Raw genomic sequence first — 18,193 nt, 5'->3', positions numbered from 1 at the left:
AGCCCGGTATTTCTCATGATGTACTCTTCAATTAAGTAAAATAATCAGGGTGACTATATAAAGCCCTGATGTACTCCTTTCCCAATTAGGAACCAGTCTGTTGTTACTTGTCCAGTTCTAACTGTTGCTTCTTGACCTGCATACATATTTCTCAGGAGGCAGGTCAGGTGGTCTGGTATTCCTGTCTTTTGAAGAATTTTCCATAGTTTGTTGTGATTCACACAGTCAAGGCTTTGGCATAGTCAATGAAGCAGTGTTGATCCAATGAATGTTGCCAATTTGATCTCTGGTTCTTCTGCCTTTTCTAAATCCAGCTTGAACATCTAGAATTTCTAAGTTCATGTACTGTTGAAGCTTGGCTTGGAGAATTTTGAGCATTATGTTGCTAGCGTGTGAGAGGAGTGCAATTGTGCAATAGTTTGAACATTCTCTGGCATTGCTTTTCTTTGGGATTGGAATGAAAACTGACCTTTTCCAGTCTTGTGGTCACTGCTGAGTTTTCCAAATTTGTTGGCATATTGACTGCAGTACTTTAACAGCATCATCTTTTAGGATTTGAAATAGCTCAGCTAGAATTTCTTCACCTCCGCTAGCTTTGTTCATAGTGATGCTTTTTAAGGCCCTTTCACTTTATACTCTTGGATGTCTGGCTCTAGGTGAGTGATCACCATTGTTGGTATCTGGATCATCTTTGCATGAAATGTTCCCTTGGCATCTCTAATTTCCTTGGAGAGATCTCTAGTCTTTCCCATTCTATTGTTTTCCTCTATTTCTTTGCATTAATCATTGGAGAAATGCTGATAAAATGAGAATTATCTCTTCACACCCATTAGGATGCTTATAGTGAAAAATCTAGAAAATAACAAATGTTGCAGAGAATAGGAGAACTTTGAAACCTCATACATTCATGTAAGAATGTAAAATGATACAGCCACTAGGCAAAACAGTTTGGGGGTTCCTGAAAAGGTTTAATATGTTGCTAATGGGGAGAGGGGAGAGGGAGAGATGGACTGAGAGTTTAGGGTCAGTAGATGCAAACTATTACACATGGAATGGATGGACAGCAGTGTCCTACTGTATAGCACACGGAATCATATTCAATGTCCTGGGATAAACCATAATGGAAAATAATATAAAAAAGAACGTATATAGTTGGTGACACAGTGGTAAAGAATCTGCCTGCCAATATAGGAGATGCAGGAGACACAGGTTTGATCCATGGGTCAGGAAGATCCCCTGGAGGAGAAAATGGCAACTCACTCCAGTATTCTTGCCTGGAGAATTCCGTGGACTGTGGAGCTTGGTGGGCTACACAGACCATGGAGTTGCAGCATTGGAAAAGACAGAACAACTGAGCACAGCACATAAGTGAGTCACTTTGCTGCTGAACAGAAGTTAATACAATGTTGTAAACCAACTATATATATTTTATATATATATATATATTGAAAGCTTCATATAGGAATTACCATATGACCCAGTAATTCCACTTTCAGACATATTCTGAAAATAGGGACACAGATAGTTGTACGCTAATATTTGTTGCAGAATATTCACAATACCAAAGGTATTTTGGAATACCTTTGGAATTTTACCCAGCCACAAAAAGGAATGAAGATCCAAAACATGCTACAACATGAAAACATTATGCTGAGTGAGAGAAGCCAGTCATAAAAGAACAAATTTTATATGATTTTACGTGTATGAAGTATCTAGAATAAATCAATTAATAAAGCCAGAAAGTAGATTAGAGGTTCCAGGAAGTTGGGAGAGGGAGAATAGAGAGTTACAGCTGAGGGGGTACAGAGTTTTTGTTTGGGGTGACAGAGGTTTTGGAAATAGTGGTGATGGTTGTACAATACTGTAAATGTAACAATACCACAGAATTGTACACTTAAAATGTTAAAGTGGAAAATGTTACATCATATATATTTTACTACAACAAAAAGATATTTTAAATAAATACATAAATTTGAACTGCACACCATAAGAGCATGCAGCATGGGAAGGACTAGAAGTAGACATAGCAAGCCAAATTTATTATTTTATTTGAAATAAAGAGAATGATATTTTAAAATCAGTATATGAAAATTTGTTATCAATAGTGAAGCACAAGCTGGAATCAAGATTGCCGGGAGAAATATCAATAACCTCAGATATGCAGATGACACCACCCTTATGGCAGAAGGGAAGAAGAACTAAAGCACCTATTGATGAAAGTGAAAGAGGAGAGTGAAAAAGGTGGCTTAAAACTCAACATTCAAAAAACGAAGATCATGACATCTAGTCCCATCACTTCGTGGCAAATGGATGGGGAAACAATGGAAACGGTGAAAGACTTTATTTTCTTGGGCTCCAAAATCACTGCAGATGGTGACTGCTGCTGCTGCTGACTGCAGCCATGAAATTAAAAGACACTTGCTCCTTAGAAGAAAAGCTATAACCAACCTGGACAGCATATTAAAAAGCAGACAAAGGTCCATCTAACAAAAGGTATGGTTTTACCAGGAGCCATGTATTAATATGAGAGTTGGACCATAAAGAAAGTTGAGTAGCAAAGAACTGATGCTTTTGAACTGTGGTGCTGGGGTCGCAAAGAGTTGGACATGACTGAGCAAATTGAACTGAACTGTGATGTTGGAGAAAACTCTTGAGTGTCCCTTGGGCTACAGGGAGATCAAACAAGTCAAACCTAAAGGAAATCAGTCCTGAATATTCACTGGAATGACTGATGCTGAAGCTGGAACTCCAATACTTGGGCCACCTGATACAAAGAGCTGACTCTTTGGAAAAGACCCTGATGATGGGCAAGATTGAAGGCAGGAGGAGAAGTGGATGACGAATGATGAGATGGTTGGATGGCATCACCTACTCGATGGACATGAATTTGAGCAAGCTCCAGGTGTTGGTGATAGACAAGGAAGCCTGGAATGCTGCAGTCCTTGGGGTCACGAAGAGTCGGACATGACTGAGTTACTGAACTGAACTGAGTAGCAAAGGAGGGGAAAATTTATAAGAAAGCATGAGAAATAGAAAAAGAGAAATGAGAAGATAGAAAATTAATTAATTTAATTACAATAAGTGTAAAGATGTGTACTCGATCATAATTTTCAGATTCTAATATTAAAGCATTGAATATCAGAGGTTTGTTTTCTACAGGACACAATAAAAGAAAAAATAGATACTGAAAACGAACAGATGGAAAATACATAATAAATATGAAGTGAAGTGAATATATATATAAATTTAAAGTGAAGAATTAGAGATTTTTAACATGCAAAAACATGTTAAAAACATGGAAAAATTAAAATTCAAGGTAAAAACCTGCATGAGTTACCAAAGAGTTTAATAACAGCAATAATAATAATTTAAAGAACATGGAAGAAAATATAACTATCAACATTGTTTCAAGTTAAATGCAGCTATAAATGAAAGAATTTAATCATTGCAAATGTACATTTATAATCTATTTCAGATTGATTCATAATGAACATGAATATAGAGATACAATATCGTTAACGTGATTCGTCTAATGAAAGTTAGATGAATCTAATCTAGTAGATCAATTCATCTAATTCACCCAATGATATTCTAATGAATATTGTAAACATGGCTCCATCTAATGCATATAAATTTGCAGCATCAAACTTCTTCCAAGTAAACATGACTATTCACAAAAATAGATCTTGTATTAGGCCAAATAAATCTTATCCTAGGCTAACTATCATGTAAATATGTTGCTTACCCAAATTCAATAAAATAAAATATCAATATGAAAAATTGCCTTTAACATAGCTCATATAGCTGAAAAATATTCTGTTAAATAATCTTTGAATTAAGAGGAAATTACAAAGAATATCTCAGGACTCTGTGCTGAACGACAATATAAGAACCATTTGTCAATGCTGTGGAATGTACCTAAACCAACAGGCAGAAAATAAATAGCTTTGAATTCATTTACAAAAAAAGAAAAATTGAAATAAAACTAGGAAAGGACAACTAACCTTTATTTTTAAGAATATAGCAAATGTATTATCTCAATTAAATTGAAACAGAAAAGAGAACTTGGCAAACCAGACATCTAGAGAAATCCCATCAGTCCAGAATACATAAAAATATGGAAAAACTAGTCTTCAGAATTATTTGAAGTTCATGACCCACCTGTCAGTGAAAGAAAAACCTTCAGATGCCAAAAATGGTGTGAAAGTACACATTCTGAGAGGAAAAAAAAAAAGTACTGAAAATAGAGCTTTGGGGGCATTTGGAATCTGTTTGAAATTAGAGCTAAAGTTTTAAAGTATTGTGTGTATGTAGGATAAGGTAACTAGTTTTGGTCTCTGCAAGGCTAGAATCGAGATTGGAGCCTATCCACAAGCCAGGGCCCTTGAAAAGAAATCTGTTAAAGGGCAAACATGAAAATAATATATGCTCAGCAAAAGGTTAAAATTAGGGGACCTTATCTCTCAACCATGACACTGAATGAAAGGAGAATGTGGAGGTTTTTTGGTTCTGAGAATTTCTAACAATAGACTTGTATATGTGTATATTTGGGATTATGTAGTACTACGCATAGGGCTTCCCAGGTGGCGCCAGTGGTAAAGAATCTTCTTGCCAGTGCAGGAGACACAGTAGATGCCGGTTCGATCCCAGGGTTGGGAAGATCCCTTGGAGTAGGAAATGGCAACTCAACTCCAGTATTCTCGCCTGGAAAATTCCATGGACAGAGGAACCTTGTGGGTTACAGTTAACAGCGTCACAAAGAGTCAGACACAACTAAGCACATGCACACACACCCCTATGGAGTACTACCCATAGAGCCTAAAACATTTCACACTGAAAATTTAATTTAAATAAGTTCAAGACTAACTTCATGTAAAATCACTGGATTTGAAAAATAGAAAGATTCATTTCATCAGTGTTCTGACCCTCTTTCCGCCATGATTACTGTTACTACATCAAAAATGCATTAGTTAAAAAAAAATAGGGATCAGATAGTAAAAACAAAAGCAATCTTTTAAAGAATTAAAAACGCATACTTGGAAAAAACAAAAATGCATACTCAAGAGCAGCACTTTTGTATCTGCTTGTCATTCCCATGTTGTAAGTGTCAAGATTGATCACAGCTTTCTCTTAGCTTTTTTTCCTAAGATTTTGTGGTAAAAGATTGTCAATGCTCAGGAAAGTCAGGTAAGATGTAATGAGAAATATTGTTTTAGAGACTTATTCCCACCATCAACATCTTTACAGTGAGCAGTTTCCAGGTAGTTTTTTTTTTTTTTTTTCCCCCTCTGGGGTTTGGGGCTGTAGAAAGAAGGAACTGCAAGAGAGGGAGTCAGACTGAGCCACTCAATTTGTACATGGGATGAAAATCTCCTTGAAGAGTGGAATTCCTTGAAATGTAGTCAAAACCTTTATGGAAAATTTTGGTGACGTTCAATAACACAGTTAAAACCAATGCAAGAAAGTAGGGTAAGTTGAAAGAGATCTTCAGGAATTTCTTCACTAGATTGTTTTCTAGGAACATCCATTTCTCCCTAAGCCTGTCAAGGAGTTCTGAGGAGCTTCTCTTTCTTCCAGCATTTTAATTGCTTCAGTACTCTCAAAAAAACTTGCTTTAGCTTGTTGTTTCCTAGAATTAGGATAAATGAGTGTCCCCAGGGATAGAGGGCAGTGATGGTCAGACCAAAAATAAACAACAGCTTGCTTTCTGACATAGTAGTGCATGATATTTCTATGGTAATGCCTATAAAATACAAAATAAAAAGGATGATAAAAGATATCAAAACTTTCATTGCTTTGATATGTGCTTCTGTGCTGGGGTCTCTGAATCCTGTGGCATTCAGTAGCATCCTCTGGTTGTGCCTCCGAAGGGAAATGAGCAATAAGATACATGTAATCAGGCATAGTATGAAGATGGTAAGGGTTCCAAGATTGAGCAAAATCTGGTTTCTAAAGAATTCACCTTTATGCACTTCAACTGAAAAGACTACACTTCTATTCTTTGCTCTAGAATCACTAATTATCTTCATAGTTAGTGGAAAAGTAACTAACCATGAAATAAGCAAGTATCCTATCAGAAGGAGAAGAACCCTTTTGACGTCACTCCTCAACCAGAGAAAAATGTGGTGGGAAAAATTGGCTATCTTCAGGAAATAGAAGATGCTGAGGCTGGTGGCAAAAAAGACACTTGTTGGATTCAGAATTACCCATGAGTAAGTAATACAGTCAATTAGGTAACCAGAGGAATACATTTCTGGAGAAAAAATCTTCACAAATCCATCGGTAGTTATTAACCCTATCAGGCAAATTCTGGAAGTAGCCAATCCCATGAGAATAAAGCTGATAGTAGAAAACTTCTTGTTCTTCACACATTCAATGAAGTATGCAAGTCCAATAAATCCATCCCCTAAAACCCCCAATATTGACTCACTAAGTGCTACAAAAATGAGGAGGCCTTCCAGTACACTCAGCATATCTGCCAGTCCCTAATATTATTTCTGTTCCATCAATCTTAAATTACCTGCTGCAGAATGAGGGAGGCATGTATTGCTGCTTGATGGAAGAATGATTTTCTTCTCTTTCATTAATAAAGAATTGCAAGTGCCCACATTACTGCCTTGTGATAGAATCCAAAATAGCTTCAGGGAGACCCCTCCAGTTATGTCTATAAAATTTAGCTAGTCTAGAGAATGTGTGTCCAGACTGAACACCTTCCTTAATTTGTTAAGATGCAAATAAAAGTTTCTGTTTCATGGATTCTACTTGTCCTCCTGAGACTATTTTGCATTTGTTACCCCGGATTGTACAGTAGGAGTGGCAAGCAGATGCCTACAGAAAACAGAGCAGAATAGAAAGAAAAATTGAACTTCACCTTTTTCAGTGTCAGCATTAACACCGTCATTTATTTTGTGTTAATAATAACAGTTTAGATATATAAAGCAAAAATAGTGTAAAAAAGGAGGAAGAGATGTATGAAATTAGCATGAAATTAGTAGTCATTTATCTCTATGAGTAGATGAAAGCTGCTTCTTTGAGAAGATCAATAAAAATGATTAGCCTTTCGCCATCCTGAGAAAAAAAGGGGCCGGAAGTGAAACAGGGTATAATAACTGACCCCCATGGACATTTAAAGGAATATTACAAGCATTGCTGTGTCCACAAATTTGTTAAATTAGATGAACTCTGTCAATTCTTTGAAAAATAACAACTGAAAAAACTCACACAAGAAGAAATAGGTAATGCAAATAGGCCTAAATCTATTTTAACCAAAAAGCTAATCATAAGCTTCCAAAACAGAAAGCACCGGGCACAGGTGGAGTTACTGGTAAATTCTAACAAACATTTATGAAATATTGTACTAATTGTCTTTAGTCTCTTTCAAAAAACAGAAGCAGAGGGAATATTTTACAACTCAGTCTAAGGTCAGCCTTACCATAATACCAAAACCAGACAAAGACTGAAGCTAGAAGCTAAAACTACAGACCAGTATCACTCATGACAATAGATGTGAAAATTTTCATATTAGCAGATAAAATCCAACAATGTATACAAAATAATTGTATAGCACAAACAAGTGGGATTAAGCCTGAGTACACAAACTGGTTCAATATTTGAAAATCATTTAATGTAACTCATCATCTCAACAAACAAACAAACAAAATCACACAATATATCAAAAGCTGCTTAAATTCATTTGATAAAATCCAACTTTCATTCATGATAAAAAAAAAATCTACCTGATGAAGACTATCTATAACAAGCCTAGAGCTGGAACTGCACTTAATGCTGAAATATTCAAAGTTTCTCTAACAATATAAGGTACAAGGCAAAGTTAACCTCTCTCACCACTCCTTTTCAGCATGTACTGGAAATTCTAGCTAATGCAATAGAAAAAAACAGAAATAAGAGGTATACAGGTTGGGATGGAAGAAATGAAACTACCTTTTACTGTAGTTGACATGAACATCTATGTAGAAAATACAAAAGCGGTGATCAAAAAACTCCTGAAATTAATAAGTAATTATTTTAGCAACATAGTAAGATATAAAGTTAAGAGACAAAAATCAATTGCTTTCTTATACACCAGCAGTGAACACGAGGAATTTAAAATTAAAAACACAATACCATTTCCATAGCATCCAAAAATTGAAGTGCATAGGTATAAATATAACAAAATAAGTACAAAACTTCTTTGAGGAAAACTATAAAACTCTGATAAATGAAAATAAAGAACTAAATAACTGTAACAATGATCCATGTTCATTGATAGGAAGACTCAGTATTTTCAAAATGCCAGTTCTTTTACACTTGATCTATAGATTCAGTACAATCCCAATCAAAATCATAGCATGTTATCTTGTTGATACTGACAAATTGATTTTAAAGTTCATTCAATTCAATTCAATTTGGTCGCTCAGTCATGTCCAACTCTTTGCGACCCCATGAATCACAGCATGCCAGGCCTCCCTGTCCATCATCAACTCCCGGAGTTCACTCAAACTCATGTCCATCCAAGTCAGTGATGCCCTCCAGCCATCTCATCTTCTGTTGTCCCCTTTTCCTCCTGCCCCCAATCCCTCCTAGCATCAGAGTCTTTTCCAATGAGTCAACTCTTCACATGAGGTGGCCAAAGTACTGGAGTTTCAGCTTTAGCATCACTCCTTCCAAAGAACAATCAGAACTGGTCTCCTTCAGAATGGACTGGTTGGATCTCCTTGCAGTCCAAGGGACTCTCACGAGTCTTCTCCAACACCACAGCTCAAAAGCATCAATTCTTCGGCGCTCAGCTTTCTTCACAGTCCAACTCCCACATCCATACATGACTACTGGAAAAACCATAGCCTTGACTAGATGGACATTTGTTGGCAAAGTAATATCTCTGCTTTTGAATATGCTATCTATGTTGGTCATAACTTTCCTTCCAAGGAGTAAGCATCTTTTAATTTCATGGCTGCAGTCACCATCTGCAGTGATTTTGGAGCCCAAAAAAATAAAGTCTGACACTGTTTTCACTGTTTCCCCATCTATTTCCCATGAAATGATGGGATCAGATGCCATGATCTTTGTTTTCTGAATGTTGAGCTTTAAGCCAACTTTTTCACTCTCCTCTTTCACTTTCTTCAAGGGGCTTTTTAGTTCCACTTCACTTTCTGCCATAAGGGTGATGTCATCTGCATATCTGAGGTTATTGATATTTCTCCCAGCAATCTTAATTCCAGCTTGTGCTTCTTCCAGCCCAGCGTTTCTCATGATGTACTCTGCATAGAAGTTAAATAAACAGGGTGACAATATACAGCCTTGACATACTCCTTTTCCTATTTGGAACCAGTCTGTTGTTCCATGTCCAGTTTTAACTGTTGCTTCCTGACCTGCATATAGGTTTCTCAAGAGGCAGGTCAGGTAGTCTACTATTCCCATCTCTTGAAGAATTTTCCACAGTTGATTGTGATCCACACAGTCAAAGGCTTTGGCATAGTCAATAAAGCAGAAATAGATGTTTTTCTGGAACTCTCTTGCTTTTTCCATGATCCATCGGATGTTTGCAATTTGATCTCTGGTTCCTCTGCCTTTTCTAAAACCAGCTTGAACATCTGGAAGTTCACAGTTCACGTATTGCTGAAGCCTGGCTTGGAGAATTTTGAGCACTACTTTACCAGCGTGTGAGTTGAGTACAATTGTGCGGTAGTTTGAGCATTCTTTGGCATTGCCTTTCTTTGGGATTGGAATGAAAACTGACCTTTTCCAGTCCTGTGGCCACTGCTGAGTTTTCCAAATTTGCTGGCATATTGAGTGCAGCACTTTCATAGCATCATCATTCAGGATTTGAAATACCTCAACTGGAATGCCATCACCGCCACTAGCTTTGTTTGTAGTGATGATTTAAAGTTCATATGAAATATCAAAAGACCCAGAATAGCCAACACAATATCGGGGGAGAAGAATAAAGTCAGAGAATTGACACTTGCTGAGGTCAAGACTTAAACAAGACAATGTGATATTAGCTAAAAAAAGACATCTAAATGGAACAGAATAGAAAGCCCATAAATAGACCCACATAAGTATATATATATCAATTGTCCTTTAACAGAAGAGCAAAAGCAATACAATGGAACAGTCTTTACAACAAGGAGTGCTAGAACAATCAGACATCCACATGCAAAAAGTAAAATTAGGCACATACCTTATGTTATTTACAAATATTAATTTAAAGCACATCATAGACCAAAATATAACCCAAAAGCTATAGAATTCATAGTAGATAACATAGTAGAAAATCTAGATGATCTTGGGAATGGCAATCACTTTTTAGATAAAAACACCACAGGCAAAATCTATGAAAGAGTTAATTGACAAGCTAGACTTCACTAAAATAAAAAATTTCTGCTTTGCAAAAGACACTGTCAAGAGAAGGAAAAAACAAGCCAAAGATAGGGATAAAATATTTGCAGAAAACATATCTAATAAAAGAAAATCTTCCAGAATATATAAAGAAATCATAATGCTAAACAAAAAGTAGATACGCTACGCTACGCTAAGTCACTTCAGTCGTGTCCGACTCTGTGTGACCCCATAGATGGCAGCCCACCAGGCTCCCCCGTCCCTGGGATTCTCCAGGCAAGAACACTGGAGTGGGTTGCCATTTCCTTCTCCAATGCATGAAAGTGAAAAGTGAAAGTGAAGGTGCTCAGTTGTGTCTGACTCTTAGCGACACCATGGATTGCAGCCTACCAGGCTCCTCCGTCCATGGGATTTTCCAGGCAAGAGTACTGGAGTGGGGTGCCATTGCCTTCTCCAAAAAAGTAGATAAGAAACCTGCTTAAGAACTGGGCAAAAATTTAAACATACACTCCATAGAAGCAGAAAGACAGGGGTCAAATTATATTCTTCTGGCATCAGGTCCCCGATCCAAGTGCAGAATAAGGCCCTGAATGATTTCGATACCCTGGAATGAAGTAGCTATTATTCTTGGTTTAAATAAGATTTCTGTCTCCAGCAGAGTGTGAATAATAAAACAGATTCAGTTGCCATTGGCATATATTGTAACCTCCAGGAAAGGAGCTCTAGGGAAGACCTTCAAGGTCAACACAATACAGAAGTAAATAACCTGAGTCCTTGGTGATGGACTGGAACACTCTCTCCTTCAGATGCCTAGGCAGATGAGATAATTTCCTTATAGTTAACACTAGTTTGAGATAAGACTTTTTACAGTCAAAACTTCCTAATTAATATATGTCCCCCAAATATTGCTAATATGTACATATTTCCAGGTACCAGTTCATGCTGAATGTAATAAAGCATGATGTTTCCTATGCCTTAGGAATATTAACAATTAATGAGTAATTCTTTTTATCTGTGGAAACTTCATTCAGTATATAAAAGTAATATAAATGAGAACATATTATATTTTGCAATCATCTAGAATTATTGATTAAACTAACTTCATCCAACAGGGAGCATAAGTAGGAAAATAGTTCTATACATTGTTTAAAAAGTCCTCAGATTTTCTCTATCCTCTTTTCAAAGAAAACTCATTTTCAGTGTTACCATACAAACTAAGATGCAAATGTCACATGTTTAGCATAAATAGGATTTCCATTTTACCAGGAACAGAAATTTCATGCAAAGTAGACAGCATTTTCATGGTAACCAAATCTCAGCCATTAGAAATATACTTTGGAAAGGAAAATTTCCAAGTTGACTAGGATCTTATATCCAAAGCATATGAGAGGAAGACAGTCTTGTCTCTCTAGGGACATTTTCTTCTTCTATGGCCTATCCTGGCCTCACTGATGTTCCAAGTTGACAACATTCTCAGGTCACATCTGAGTAGATTAGAATTTTGGAAGCTGGAAGCAAATTTCAAGTAGGAAACTACTGGCCCATTCACTCCTTCCTTATAAACCTCCAACTTTTATTAGGGTGACAGAGTAGGTTGAATTGTGTCTCATGCCAAAAGGTATACCCAAGAGCTAACCCCTGGTATCCGTAAATGTGTTCTTATTTGGAAAAGGGGTCTATGCAAATGTAGGATTCGGGTGGAATCTAAATATTATGACTGGTTGTCCTTAGGAGAGAGAGGAAGAATCAACATACAGAAAGAAGAAGACCATGAGAACCAGGAGGCAGGGATAGGGGTTACTACTTCTACCATTAAAGGACTATCAGGGAGTACCAGAAGGTGGAAGAGGCAAGAAAGAATTCTGTAGAGCCTTCAGAGAGAGTGTATTCCTACTGATCCCTTCATTTCAGACTTCTAGACTCCAGAACTGTGAGGAATAAATTTCTGTTTCTTGAAGGCAGTAAATCTTTGATAATTTCTTACAGCAGTCCTGGAAAACTAATACAGATGTTTCTATTATTGAAAAAATAATTAACAAACACTTTTTAGTTAAAACAATGAAATTTTACGTGAAAAGCTTCATGAATTTTTACTAACTGCATACATTCCTATAACACACCCTAGACCAAGAAGCAGACACAATCTACTCCCCAGAAGACAACCTCAAGCTACTCCTAGTTACAACCTCACAGTCTCCCACTTTTTTGTACTTTTATGTACAAACTCATAAAGAACATAAATTTAGTTCCTTTCTTTCACATCCAGTTTTCAAGATTCATCTATATGTTTACATATAATTGTAGCTCATTTATCCTCACTGCTATACTATACAGCCATGGAAGCCTGTCTTTTGGCAGTAGGGTGAATGAGCTGTGCATTATCCAGTTGTTTTATTTCTCTTGCATAATCTTAAATGTCCCCTTCTTCCTTTTTCTTTAGCCACTCAGCTTCTCTAGGGCATTCTTCCATTCTTTGTTTCTCTCCTCTTTCAAAAGCAATCCTCAGGAGACAGACATCTCAAACTGTGTATTTTCAACTTTCTTCCTTCCTTGCTATGACCTGCTAGGATTCTTGTTCAATATTTTCACATTTAGAATGACTATTTTTTCTTCATAAAGTAATTTTAGTCAAGTCTTAAGTCCTCATTCCATAATTAAGTCTTCCATAAAATTTTTCCAGGAAGCTCTCATGATATTGTCAGGACCACCACGAATCTCCATAAGGGGACAGAGCAGAGTTGATTCTCTTCATTGCTTACTGATTCACTTCCTTTAATATTCTTTGTAATAAACCAGTAATCTACTGACTACACACATCTTCTGAGTTTTGTGAGCCAATCTAGCAAATTAATCTAATTCAAGCAGGGGTTTGTTGGAATCTCCAATTTATAGCCAATAAGTCAAAAGCACATGTAACAACCTGAGCTTACAACTGGCATCTGAAGTGGGGGTAGTCTTGTGGGACTGAGCCCTTAACCTATGAAATCTGATGCCATCTTCAGGATGGTAAGGGCAGAGTTGAGACAATTGCTTGGTGAGGTTGGGAAGACTCCCATACATCAGAATTTGGTGTCAGAATCAATAAATACACATCTACAAGATTACTCATAGTACTATTGTTTGTAGTTGCAAGATATCAGAAACAAATGAACATATACACAGAACCTGTTGGATTAACTCTGGTACATTCAGGCAATGGAGTACTAAAAAGGTGTGAAAAAGAATGAGAAACAATTTCACAGTTGGATGCAGTGATTTCTTACATATGATAAAAGCATTGTGCAAACTATATTTTATATAAGGAATATGGAAAATTTAATATTCACGTGCTTATTTTTTCAAAAATAAAATTAGGAGGAAAAATGCAGAAATGAATGAGATTGATAATTTATAGGGAGAAATTCAAAATGAGATAGAAGTTATGGAAGTGAAAAATATATTCTCAGTATGCTTTTTGGGTAATTTTGACACTTGAAATGATGTTAATATTTTACATTAAACATATAAAATAAAGGCTGGGGAAAAAACCTAAAACAGACTCATTAAGAAACAAATCTCACTTTTTCAAATGAATATAAACATGCTAAAGGAAAAGAAAGAGAACTTACCAAAGTAACTTTGGAACACAGTAGTATTTAGACTTTGTGCCCTGATACAGTCATGTATTAAAAAGCATATTAAAAAGCAGAGACATAACTTTGCCAATAAAGGTCCATCTAGTCAAAGCTATAGTTTTTCCAGCAGTCATGTATGCCTGTGAGAGTTGGACTATAAAGAAAGCTGAGTGCCAAAGAATTGATGCTTTTGAACTGTGGTCTTGGAGAAGACTCTTTTTTTTTTTTTCTTTTTGGAGAAGACTCTTGAGAGTCCCTTGGACTGCAAGATCCAACCAGTCAATCCTAAAGGAAATCGATCTTGAATATTCATTGGAAGGACTGATGCTGAAGCTGAAACTCCAATCCTTTGTCCACCTGATGCGAAGAAATGACTCATTGGAAAAGACACTGATTGAGGGATCTTTTGATTTGAGGGCGGGAGAAGGGGATGACAGAGGATGAGATGGTTGGATGGCATCATTGACTCAATGGACATGAGTTTCACCAAGCTCTGGAAGTTGGTGACGGACTGGGAAGCCTGGAGTCCTGCAGTCCATGGGGTCGCAAAGAGTTGGACACGACTGAGCTACTGAACTGAACTGAAAGAAAATAAAGAAAAGTGAAGTTGCTCAGTCGTGTTCAACTCTTTGCGACTCCATGGACTGTAGCCTACCAGGTTCCTCTGTCTATGGGATTTTCCAGGCAAGAGTACTTGAGGGGTTGCCTTTCCCTTCTCTAGGGGATCTTCCCCACCCAGGGATTGAACCTGGGTCTCCTGCATTGCAGGCAAGACACCTTACTGTCTGAGCCGCCAGGGAAGCTGAACTGAACTGATAGTCATATATGAGCTGCAACAAAGTACTTAACTGTAGTTAATAGTGTCTTCTTCCTCCCTTCCTTACTTCCTTTCCTCCCCTCCTTCTCTCTCCTTCTTCTTTCCTTTCTCCCTTCATTCCTTCTTTCTTTTTTCATTCTTTCTTTCCCTCTCTCTCTTCCTTTCTTCCCCCTTTCTCTTCCTTCTAGAAGTGGTATGAGTTAACAAATCTGAAACTAACTTCAGTGTATATTAGAAAGAAGAAAGTGAAAGTAGCTCAGTTGTGTCCAACTCTTTGCAACCTCATGGACTATAGCCTGCCAGGCTCCTCCATCCATGGGATTTTCCAGGCAAGAATACTAGGGTGGGTTGCCATTCCTTCTACAGGGGATTTTCCTGACCCAGGAATTAAACCCAGGTTTCCTGTATTGCAGGCAGACTCTACTGCCTGAGACACCACGGAAATACTCAGTGAATGTTCAGTTCAGCTCAGTCCAGTCGCTCAGTCATGTCTGGCTCTTTGCGACCCCATGGACTGCAGCATGACAGCCTTCCCTGTCCATCACCAACTCTTGGAGCCTACTCAAACTTATGTCCATCAAGTCGGTGATGCCATCCAACCATCTCATTCTCTGTTGTCCCCTTCTCCTTCCACCTTTAATCTTTCTAAGCATCAAGGTCTTTCCCAATGAGTCAGTTCTTCGCATCAGGTGGCCAAAGTATTGGAGTTTCAGCTTCAGCATCAGTCCTTCCAATGAATATTGAGGACTGATTTCCTTTGGGATTGACTAGTTGGATCTCCTTGCAGTCCAAGGGACTCTTGAGATTCTTCTCCAACTCCACAGTTCAAAAGCATCAATTTTTTGGCGCTCAGCTTTCTTTTTGGTCCAACTCTCACATCCATACATGACTACTGGAAAAACCATAGCTTTGACTAGATGGACCTTTGTTGGTAAAGTAATGTCTCTGTTTTTTAATATGCTGTTTAGGTTGGTCATAGCTTCTCTTCCAAGGAGCAAGTGTCTTTTAATTTCATGGCTGCAGTCACCATCTGCAGTGATTTTGGAGCCCACCAAAATAAAGTCTGTCAATACTGGATTGGGTAGTCTTTCCCTTCTCCAGGGGAGCTTCCCAACCCAGGTATCAAACTCAGGTCTCCCTCACTACAGGTGGATTCTTTACTAGCTGAGCCAAAAGGGAAGCCCTAGAATACTGGAGTGGGTAGCCCTTCCCTTCTCCGGGGGATCTTCCCAACTCAGGGATTGAACCCAAGTCTCCCACACTGCAGGTGGATTCTTTACCAAATGAGCTACCAGGGAAGCCCTCAGTGTATATTAGGACTGAATAAATGACTATATAAACTGAATAAAGCAAGATCCACATTTTTCATGGTTAAAGAGAGGATTTGCAACATGGCAAAAAGGAAGACTGTAGTTTTGAATTGCAGTAGAGACACAAACATAGACACATCATACATTACAAATAGAGAGATACATAGACGCAGAGAGGGAGAAAGAAGTAAGTAGCTGGGCGTAATGTTTATATCCAACCAAATCTTGGTTTTCAAATACCCTTTTTCCCTCAAATAAATGAAGATTTCTTGGATAAATAGTGAACCCAAGGCTGGATGAGGAAAACACAAAGCAAGCCTGAAATGTTTTGGTTTGTGAGAACATAAGGAGACATGAAGGAAGAACGGGGCCATGTCAAAAGGACACAGGAGACAATTTGAAGTTCTCACTTGACAAATCTAGAGAAATGTAGGCATTAAAATAAATAAGAGAAATACTATAATAATATTTCTTTGAGTGTGTGTGTGTGTGTGTGTGTGTGTGTGTGTGTGTGTGTGTGTGAAGAACTATCAATGCTTCAGGGAATTCAAGTAAAATACAAAGAGAAATTTTGTTTAGAGGCTTATCCACCAATGATATCTTTATAATCAATAGTCTCCAAACTGTTTTTGGCCTAGGGTTGGGTGGGAGAAACCACTGCAAGGGAAGGAAAGTGCCTGAGCCACTCAATTTGTGTATGGGATTAATATCTCATTGAAAATTGACATTACCTGAGACATAGTCAAAATCTTTTTATAAGATTTTAGTTATGTTCAATAACACAGTTAAAAACACTGCAAGAAAGCAGTGTAAGAGAAACAGATCTTGAGGAATTTCATTACTAGGCTACCTTTTTGTGATATCCATTTCTCCCCAAGCCTGTCATGGAGTTCTAAGAAGTTTTACTTTCTCCTAGCACTTTAATAGCTTCAGTACCCTCAAAGAGGCTTGGTTAAGCTTGCTGTTTCCAAGAATTAGGATAAATGAGTGTCCACAGGGATAGAGGATGGTGGTTGTCATACCAAAAATAAATAGCAGTTTGTTTTCAGGCACTGTCACACTTAATATTTGTATGGCAGTGCCTACAAAATACAGGATAAAGAGGATGATAAAAGACACCAAAATCTTCATTGCTTTGATGTGTGCTTCTGTACTGGGGTCTCTGAATCCTGTGGCATTCAATTGCATCCTCCTGTTGTGCCTCCAAAGGGAAGTGATTATTAAGAAACATGTAATCAGGCATAGTACAAAGACAAGAAATGTTCCAAGATTGAACAAAATCTGATTTATAAAGTATTCACTTTTCTGCATGGTGACCAACCCGGTTGTGCTTCTGTTCTTCATAATATTATTAATAAAAGGCATTGTAATGTTTGGAAAAGTAAATAACCATGAAATGGGCAAACATCCCATTAGAAGAAGAAGAATCTCAGTAATGTGACCCTTCAGCCAGAGAAAAATGCAGTGGGAAAAGTTGGCTATTTTCAGGAAGTAGAAGATGCTGAGGCTAGTGGTAAACCAGACACTTGATTGATTCATAATTATCCATAAGTAAGCTATATATTGACTTAGATTACCAGACAAATACATATCTGGAGAAAACACCCTCACATATGCATCTGTAGTTATTATCCATATCAGACAAAATCTGGAAGAGGCTAAGCCAGTGAGAATAAGGCTGAGTGTAGAGATCTTCTTATTTTTCACACAGTTAATGCAGTTTACTAGTCCAATAAACCCATTCCCTAAAACCCCCAATACTGACTCATTAACTGCTACAAAAAGGAGGAGGCCTTCTACTATACTCAGCATGTCTGCCAATCCTTAATCGTATTCCTGTTTCATTAATTTTCTTTTTTTTTGTTTGTTTGTTTCATTAATTTTCAATTACCTGCTGCAGAAAAAGGCAGATATTGCTGCTTTGTGGTAGAATGATTTTCTTCTCTTTCATTTCATAAAGACTTAAAAGCACACCAATTGCTGCCTTGACATGGAATCCAAAACAGCTTGACAGAGACCCCTCCAGTTATGTCTATAAAATTTAGTTAATCAGTGTGTGTCCTGACCTAATGCCTACCCACAATTTGTTAAGATGCAAATAAATGTTTCTGTTT

At 37.4% G+C, this 18,193-nt stretch overlaps 2 protein-coding genes across 2 annotated transcripts; both read right to left on the bottom strand.

Moving 5' to 3' along the window:
* Positions 1-5,543: 5,543 nt before the first annotated feature.
* Positions 5,544-6,473, bottom strand: T2R10C (bitter taste receptor Bota-T2R10C). The gene has a single exon (NM_001046631.1). The coding sequence runs from the start codon at positions 6,471-6,473 to the stop codon at positions 5,544-5,546; it is 930 nt and encodes a 309-aa protein (NP_001040096.1).
* Positions 6,474-16,991: 10,518 nt separating this feature from the next.
* TAS2R10 (taste receptor, type 2, member 10) lies at positions 16,992-17,891 on the bottom strand. Its single transcript, NM_001046626.1, has one exon. The coding sequence runs from the start codon at positions 17,889-17,891 to the stop codon at positions 16,992-16,994; it is 900 nt and encodes a 299-aa protein (NP_001040091.1).
* Between the last annotated feature and the right edge of the window lie 302 nt (positions 17,892-18,193).

The sequence above is a fragment of the Bos taurus genome, chromosome 5 (assembly GCF_002263795.3).
Source record: "Bos taurus isolate L1 Dominette 01449 registration number 42190680 breed Hereford chromosome 5, ARS-UCD2.0, whole genome shotgun sequence".
Lineage (NCBI taxonomy): Eukaryota > Metazoa > Chordata > Mammalia > Artiodactyla > Bovidae > Bos > Bos taurus.
The sequence above is the reverse complement of the archived record's forward strand: the minus strand, read 5'-3'. Positions and strand labels throughout refer to the sequence as shown.